The following is a 9,411-nucleotide window of genomic DNA, read 5'->3' as shown; positions in this document are numbered from 1 at the left end:
GTATTATTATGGATTTATAATCAGCTCTAATGGGGCGGTCATTTAGTAAACATTAGAATTAGCAAACATGAAACGAACATAACTGGACGGTTTTAAATACATTTTTCTAACTCTAACTCTGTCTGAATTACAGGATATTGATGGTTTTCATTAACGCCATAGTCTGTCCGTATATATGTTAAAGCTGTACTGTTTCACTCTGTTCTTTAAAAACAGTAATGTTACAATGGAGGAGGACTGGCTGCAAAACACGATTTTGGGTTACTTTACTATACAAACAGCAAATGTTGCCTTTTGCTGCCATTGGCCCTGATATGCTAATGAAATGCAGGACAGAATCGCTTTTACAGATGCGTCAATGTTTTTTTTGTGTGTGACAATATCCTATTGGAGGCTGTAGGAGTGGAAATTGAGGGTAACAGTCATTTGTTATACTTAATCAGCTGTGTAATGCCAAATTTGAATGGAATATTGCTGAATCGGCAAGTACTGTACAAATTGAAAATGTTTCAGCAACAGCTTTTGAGAGGAAAGAGGATCATAATGCTAAAAAAATGTTTTGTGGTTTTTGTATGGTGATTTTCATATATTTTGATTAGTGCAGCAAGGCATAGAATTCCAATGGCCAATATGCTAACATTAGCTGTTTGCAAGTAAATTGGGGATTGCAGCCAGCCCTCCTTCATACACCATGTATCCAGAACCTATAACGATTAAGCAATACAGACAGCGTTAAACTGTGGGGGAATGGAGTGGAACAGATGGGAGACAGCACACAGTGGGAATAGGATAGACTACAGTTTAAAATGATCATGAAAAAGCAATACGTCTACATATTGGGGACACCTAACAAAATTTCAATGTAGTCCCCCATCAATCTAACAATCCAATGGTATAAGGGATTTATGAGGGATTTATCACCGTGTGCATTTTCATTGGTGAATATTTAATAACAACTCTGAATGTGTGGGCCTGGCTGTGTGCCTCAGACTGATCCTGACTCTGGGTGATCCCATTGGATGGTCAGAGTCACATGGATATGTGGATGATTATGTGATTGATTCTTGATGTGTCTGGGTCTAGTGGTGGTGGTTGTGTATAAGGCAGGGTACAGTGTTGGATGTGAGCTGGGGGCCTCTCTCCGAGTGGCCTGTGTATGTAACGCGGGAGCTGTGTCACAGCTAATGGAAGGCTCACAGGTATTTCAGGAATCAGAGACGATTGGGAGATTGAGGTGGGCGGTAATAGACTGTCACATGAGTATGATAGCGCTTTCAACAGAGTAGAGAGAGGTTGCTTTTAGAAATGGGCTGATAAGTGTGTGTTTTTATTCCTCACAGAACCTTTGTGTGTGTGTGTGTGTGTGTGTGTGTGTGTGTGTGTGTGTGTGTGTGTGTGTGTGTGTGTGTGTGTGTGTGTGTGTGTGTGTGTGTGTGTGTGTGTGTGTGTGTGTGTGTGTGTGTGATTGTGTGTGTGTGTGTGTGTGTGTGATTGTGTGTGTCTTTGTGTGTGTTTGTGTAGTATGGGGGTTTGTGCGTTTTAAATAATGAAGTTGGTTTATGTAGGACATGCAGTGCGGAGTCTTCCCAAGTGTAGTTATCGACTTTACACCAAAAAACTTCTGTAATTATGACGCACTTTAAATTGGTCCATTGATTTTAACCCAGCAATTACATCTTTAGTGTATGAAAGTCAATACATAAGACAGTAATACAAATGGCTGGCTATGATTATACACCAGTGATTTTCTATGGGAGTTAAGGGCTTATGAACCACAAACCTTACTTCACTGAAATATATGCTCTGTTAGTATCGAGGACAGTCATGCATAATAAAATATATGGTAATTGAAGGCACGTTTGAATGGATATGTATCTGGGTGTAGAATGAACTGTAACTCCTGTATGAATGCTAAAGGAAAAAAAGAAATACATATGTTCACGTGTGCATTACCAGGGAACACATGATGATGTGTATCAATCAACCATCAAGTTTTTTCCAAATCATGTTTAGATGGTGTTAAATGTTGTTGGGAACATGTTCCTGCCTAAAGGAGCATGGATAATGCTTCTGAAAACATAGCATTTGGAACAATAACATCTTAAAATGGAACCTGATCCATTTTGTAAATGTACTTAGCATATTTGTAAGAAAGATGGCTTTTGGACATATTCATCTTCCAAAGCAAGCAGCACACAGTTCAGGCTTTTAGAAACATTGCTGTGGGGCACATGGTTTATTATATAGAGAGTGGATGTAGCTCTAAGAAACATTGCTATTTGACAGTGTTTAATTGGAGAGTGCGTTTCAAGGCAGCCAGCCCTGCCGCTGGTTTTATTTCTAATTGCCAGCAGCAGAGCGTTTAACGAAGCGAGCGTGCGTGGGTGAAAGAGAGAGAGAGAGAGCGGCCAGGTTTCCACGGCAACGGCAGATCTACAGCAGCAGTAGCCAAGGCGTAGTTTCATCTTGAGGAAATGGCTACAGGAGCACAGTGTTTTCCCTGCCGGAGCTGTTGAAACACAGTACTAACTGTCCCTGCACGCATCAAAGACTTGTCATTGCATCCCCATAACTAGTCATCTAATAATGGTATTCATACTCTATCTTCAATCTCAGAAACCTAATGGATAAGGATGAGTAGAGAGAGAGAAATAAATGCAATATGTCTCAGGAAAACCTGGGAGTCCCAAGATTGGACGACTGTATCTTTCCTCCATATATATCCTCATTATTTCTGTCCAACAGTTCACAGTGCAGTTTCTTCAGCATCCAGAAGGGGTCAGTTTGGTCTGCCTCAACCTGCATTGTGTCAAGTGATTTTGTAGCAGGTTTAGCATTTTCGCTAACCCTATCCATATTCCTAACCTTAACCTCAGTCTCTTAACCTGCAACGGTAATTCTGCAAACCTGCCGCGTAAGTTACCTGTAATAACCTGTTATGAAAAAGTCACTTCGGTCTCGAAGTGCAGTGAAAGAGTGTTTCCCGTGAGGCTGCATTGTGCTTTTCTGACCACTGCTGTTTAAAATCTCTGACCAGTTTGAATTTACACTCTCCTACTTGAGTTGGTGTAAACAATAACTTAAGACTAGGTAATAATTTCCGTACTAAAAAGTATTGGAACCACTGCCTAAAATGCTGCACATGTAATATGGATTCACTTATTAACTAATGTTTTACAGTGCCATCTTCATAGTCGTGGCTTTATTGTATGGTTGATTATTGTGGGGTCTTAGGTCTGTCCCTCTATCTGGTTAGCTGACAAAACAGTGAGTGACTTCTCTGAATAGCAATGTAGACACTTCCATGAGTCCTAAAATCAGGTAATATCCTTGACATTGAGCCAGCACATCCCTCAAGTGAGAGGCTCTCCTTCATATTTGCAGAGTGCAGACACATTAATAATTGATTGATAGACAGTCAGCACTACAGTGTAGTTCTGAAATGCGATGGCTTGCCCTCATACATGAGCCACATTGCAGCACGATAGGTCCTAGAGGTGTCAGATAAATGTTTCACCACAAGGCTGAAATGCAATACCTACCATGTCCAAAAAGCAATAGACACTAGCAGTCAGAGAACATGCTTTTCAGAGAAAATTTTAAGGAAAATCAAAATATGGCGAACTGCAAGAGCAAAGGGTATGAGTCATCACCTATCGACGCTATAAGAATACTAAACACTACCAAGCTACATGTGATGGGATATTTTATGTATTTACACAGAGTAGTGGATAAATGTACCAGTAGAAACAATTACTCGAATATTCTACCAATAACCACACTCAACACTCAATAAGTCACTGAAACCATTGTTTTTACTGGACTCATTTTATTACAAAGTTCTTGAGGACTTATTACAAGGGATTTTTCCTTAACATGCGAAAAACAGAACGAAACGGAACACATGGGAATTGAACAAACAGGTAGGATCCGACAATCCACTGTTCACGATAAACATAAGTTCTGATAAAGCCCTCGGGAGCAGGGAGCCAGTGAATGACTACGGTGCAGGCATAGAACGGCCACATTCACACTGACTCAGCAAAGATCAATCCAACCAAGGCAAGATGTGCACATCTCAAGAAACACATTACAATGTTTATATGCCATCGGCTTTTGTCATACGTTTTAAAAAGCTTCACTTGCATGTACATAAAACTGTACAAAAACATGGCATCACAAGCATTTTGTCCTATATAAATATAACCAACAATTAGGATAACAACTTGGTACTCTCCTGCTAAGACATACTTTCAAGGTAGCTGTCTTTATTTTAGTGTGAACTGTCTGTGACAGTGATGAAATGTGCAGTGAAGTGAATGTCAGCTCATTTGGGGAGAGGGGTCTTGAACAGAAACCAGCACTAACACCTCAGCAAAAAACAGTAAACAATTTCTACCAATTATCTTTGGAATTCATGCTAAACTCATAGCCTGCCTGACAGCACACACGGGGACGTGTAGATCTACATATGTACAGTTCACCTTCAGGAAAGATTTGTCACATACAGCTCACTTTGATTTACTATGTAACACCTGCAAGGAAAATCCTTTGCCCATTCTCCAGTGTTTCATAATGTCCCAACAATCTATAGCCACAATCACCATATAATACCACTACAGAGAGGCAGAGGATACTCAGGTGAACTTCACATTAAATAAAATATCAAAAATACAAACTAAACATGACTGGACATACTGTGGAGTGTATCAAAGATTTTCATGCTGTCCTCTACTTTGATAAAGGACAACAACCCTGCTTTCTCTAGAGAGCAGTCGACACAAATAATAAATTCAGCATGAGTTCAAAAGACAGGTAAAACCATGTGATTCAGTATATTCAAGGAATCAGAACAATTGATATAGGCTGGAGAAAAGGAGTATAACACAGTTATTCAGGCCGAAAAAACAAGAAAATGGATGCAAAGACCGGTGTTGGTAAGGACTCAAACTCAGTGGTTTGATTTTAATATGGTCTTGAGTCAAAACCAGTGATTCAGTCAAGCCAGAGAGAAGTGATTCAGACTGTCATTAGTAAAGAAATAAAACTGGTGATTCATGCCAGATCACTCAGGAGCTTCAGGCTCGAGTCAGAGGAGTCGGTGAATCACAGTAGTCAGACGAGTCAAAGCCAGTGAATCTGAAAGGAGTCAGACATAGCGTAGGAGCCAAAGCCAGTGATTGAGTCTGTGTGACGTTGGCTTTATCACTCATCGCTATCTTTCACACTTCTCATTAATTCCAGGTCAGTGAACTCACCCGCAGCTGTAGCTCTGTAAAGCTGCTCTGTTCTACACTGAGAAGGGGGTGGGGGGCAGCGAATGGTTCTTCATCACAGTGTATCATGACTCGCTGTATTTTATTTCAGCGGCTAAACCCTTGCAAAAATAAAAACATGTACAAGTTGCAGTTTCGCATGTACATTTTTTATGTGATTTATTCACACGTGTGTTCACACGTGTCCGAAACCACGTTTGTTTCACATGGGATTTTTTCTCCGTTTTTTTGTTGTTGTAAGAGAAATGGCTTTGAAAACAGCATAATGTGAATTTTTCCCTCAAGGCTAGGATAATCACCCACCTTATTTAGTCATGGCCGTGTCCAGTCATTTCCATATGTTTAATTATTCTACATGTGCTGCCAACGGCAGTGTGATGAGGTAAGTGCAGATAAAAATACCCCTTTTTAACTGATTTTGCGGATGGATTTGGATTATCTGGCTGCTGTGTTGTCCTCAGGGTGTGTGCTCAGTGCTCACATATGCCCTGGCTCAGGACTCATTACTCACAGTAATTAGGGGAGCGGAGCACCAATTCTAGGCCCTTCCACCCTTACTCAGACCATACCCACTGTTTCTCTCGCTATAGAAATACACTGCGGTCAAAACTAAGGTACAAATCTAATCGAATCAGTGTACAAATCAAAAGCTATGAGTAATGCTACTGTGCTGCAAGGCGGGCTGGTGGCGTTATCATCATCCAATTACATACTAATAGTACTGTGTCCTCCAGACGTCTGATTTTAAATGACTTTGAAATTATGTATTTGTAAAAGATAGCTGCTGCAGCCTACAGGAATGTCCTCTATCTACATCATACTCAATTGAAGAGTGAGGAACAACAGCTAACAAGCTAACATAACCTGTTGGCCTCAATGAAAGTCAACTGGAAATGGACTGGAAATATGGGACAGTAAATACACTCTTGCTACCAATACTTAACTTTATTTGAAATGGCACCATTTCACCATTGTTTATAACATGCACCAATGGATGCAACAGGTCTATTCAAACAAAATGGTGACCAGAGTGTTTTCTAAGGCATTGACAACCGCTTCCCTTCTTTGCAAATTGAAATGTCTCTTAGTCCCAGATTACTGAAACCTTTCAGGAGTCAGCCTGGGAATGTAAAAAGCTTCGTTTCTGTGAGACAGGGGAGTTCAGTCACAGCACTCTCAGTCACTTCAGTGGTTCTCAGGACTGAAGAGTTCTGTGCTGAAACTCGTGTGAATAACTCCTCATGCATTCATCAGAACCATTGAAATTCCTGCGGATCGTGAAGAGAAACCCTAACGAGGCTGGAGACACAGGGTTGAAGTTAATGGTGACCTCTACGTGGAGAGCCACTGATTAGCTTAGTGTTGTTCAGGCATAGGGAGGCCTAGCATTGGAGAGGAGCTTTTCACACAAGACAGAGAATATAGTCTCATCTAGGTGGAGAACCACAGGTTCTAAAGGAACTAAACTATAAAGGATTGGATAAAGGATTGGGAAAGGATTGGGAATGGTCAGTGCGACCAGGGGCGGTGGCCTCTAACTGTACTGTTTCCAGGAAAAGAGACAGGTCACAGTGCTGAGACTCAGTGAAACACACATTGTCTGATTAAATGCTGCCACACAGCTCTCCTCACTGGCTGAAGAGCTCTCCAGAGAGCATGAGGTACAAGGCCATGGTTCTATCATGATTGGGGGTCACGGGTGTGTATGTGTAGAATTCAATCAAGAGCTTTTCCACACTGTTCGTCCAAGCTTTAGGAAAACATTTCAATCAAGTTTTAAACAGCAGCAGCTCAAATGAAAGAAAAGCTCAACTGCAAAAATTCTGAGGCTATTGTTATCAGCTTGAGCCAGACAGAAATATGTACAGGATACAGTGTACACCATTCAAATGTATTTACAGCACTGTACATTAAGAAAGACCATTCAATTTGATTTGTAATCAAAAGCATTGTCTACCCTAGGGATTTATCGCCTGTCAGTTGAATGTTATCTGGTTATGGCACTAAAGCACTGATCACACATTAAAGTTCCAGCGAACATTCCACAGGCTGGGGCTAAGCTAAGTAAATCAGTAGCGTTTGAGGGATTGATTGTATATTTTTTTGTGTGATATTACCACAAGTGTTCAACCAATGCTTTCAAATAAACTGCATCAATAAATGAATACATTAACTAATTAATACATTATTGAACCAATAAATATGTAAATAAATAAAATAAATAAACTGAAAAACTCCTATTGCACATACCAATGGTTCCACGAATTACAAACCATATTTCCTACAGAACGGATATTTATTTAAATAAATGGACATTTCAGATCCTCATGCTGAGTTCTTAACCAAGTGGGAAGGTGGTAATTACCAGTTGTGAAGTCGTAAATACCAGTTGGATGCATTCGCATGCTTTAAATCTTTTGAAAAATGCAGATTGGCTAAAGGCCAACAAGCTACTTCAAACATAAACTAAAAGTACAGCTATCATGCTTGTAAACAAACTATAGTGTTAAAAAACCATATGAATAGATTACTTTTTATAAATACTATCTTGTCGTTGCATTTAACTGCCGAAAATGCTGTTATCAAGGTAATTTCCTTAGTAAGTGACAGAGGTGAGCATGTGGGAGAAGTCGGAGTTTAGGGATGATAGATGTGTTTCCCACTAGTAATTACCAGCTGGAGGGGCGTTGGAGCCGATTTTACCAATCTTATGAGGTAATTACCACCTTCCCACTTGGTTATGAATGCAGCATAAGAGCATGTTTCTTTTTATAAAGTGGGTGTGTCTCTGTGGCTCCTCTATCTGTGCACCAATCAGACATGGGAGATGAAGCTTTCTCACAGGTAGATCTCTCGTTTGGGGGTGTGGCTAGGAGGGGAGGTGGAAGGGAACTCGGTGGCCACGCTCATGGGCACCTCCTCCAGGGGAAAGTCCTGACTTGGGGCGTGGCCGCTGTTGGAATAGGCACTCCGGGAGGGTGGAAGGTGGGCTCGGTGCTCCTCTCCACCCAGCCTGGCGCTCCCATTGGCCAAGCGGCCCAGGCTGCCTCTCTCCTGGTAAGGCACGAAGGTGGAGAGTTTGGGGGGGTTTCTGGTCTTGCGCACTGGGGAGGGCTGCCCAGGCATCCAGCAGGCGTCTGAGTGGCCCAGCTCGCTGCACTCTTGAGTACAGTTCCCCGTCATGGCCACATCAGGAATGGATCGCATATCTGCAAGGAGAGAAGAACACCCATGTTCAGAGAGGTTCAAATGTTAACAGAGAAGAAAGACAATAGAGAGAGTTTCACTGCTGATATAACAACGCCCAGTCTGTGAAAACCTTCCTGCTCTGTCTGCTATTTCCCTTGTAGTTGTTGCTATGCACAGTACAGCTGTTGCTATATAGCTGTTGCTATGCACTGTGCCATGGATGCTACAGTAGTTGCAGTCCGGTGGTGTGTTCTATGAAGTCCTTTCACTGATTTGGGCAATCATCGCTAAGCACTGAGCAAGGGTCACGACCGTGTGTCTAGTGGTGATTGATAGTTGCCATCATTTCCCTGTTGTTGCCATGTTCTGTGCTGCCCCGTGGCTGTATTGTGTTGTATGTAGGTTGCCATCTAGTATGCAGTGGGTGTAAATGGCGCCCCCAATGTGTTTCCAGGGAGAAAAAAAAGTTTAACACACAAACACGCATGCATGATCAGGCAACACACCCACACACACACTGCTGCATGTGGCTCCACAGGGATCCCTGCAGGGCCCCAGGGTAAACCCATTGTGGTATGGTTGTTATTGACTGGCAGGTCTGAAATGAGTCCATGTCCTTGATTGTTATACATTTTCCATTCTACCGTTCCTAATTAATTAAATAGGTCCACGACCTACTGACCTCATTCCAAACAGCACAGATCCAAATCAATAGCTGTTTTGCATACCTACACCCTTTTTGGGCAGTCACAGAAAATACAAGGTATGGTGACTGGGTCACAGGGAACACCCTCTCAGTCAATATGTACAGTAACTTGATAGCACCTATGAACCTCAAAACACAAACAACAGAGATATTCTGTCAGTTCAGCTTTCTGTGCAGTTCACAGGGAAACAAGCATGCAGAGGAACCCTTACATGTGTTTGCCTGGAAATTGCAGGCGGC

At 41.7% G+C, this 9,411-nt stretch overlaps 1 protein-coding gene across 1 annotated transcript in view; it reads right to left on the bottom strand.

Moving 5' to 3' along the window:
- Nucleotides 1–3,809: 3,809 nt before the first annotated feature.
- LOC106603262 (protocadherin-1) overlaps nt 3,810–9,411 on the bottom strand; it is a 96,894-nt gene continuing 91,292 nt past the window's right edge. The window contains exon 5 of the mRNA XM_014196662.3: nt 3,810–8,485. Within this exon, the coding sequence (XP_014052137.1) occupies nt 8,115–8,485 (371 nt within the window). The 3' untranslated portion in view covers nt 3,810–8,114. The remainder of the gene's footprint in view (nt 8,486–9,411) is intronic.

Source organism: Salmo salar, chromosome 04 (genome assembly GCF_965601325.2).
Source record: "Salmo salar chromosome 04, fSalSal1, whole genome shotgun sequence".
Taxonomy (NCBI): Eukaryota; Metazoa; Chordata; class Actinopteri; order Salmoniformes; family Salmonidae; genus Salmo; species Salmo salar.
The sequence above is the reverse complement of the archived record's forward strand: the minus strand, read 5'-3'. Positions and strand labels throughout refer to the sequence as shown.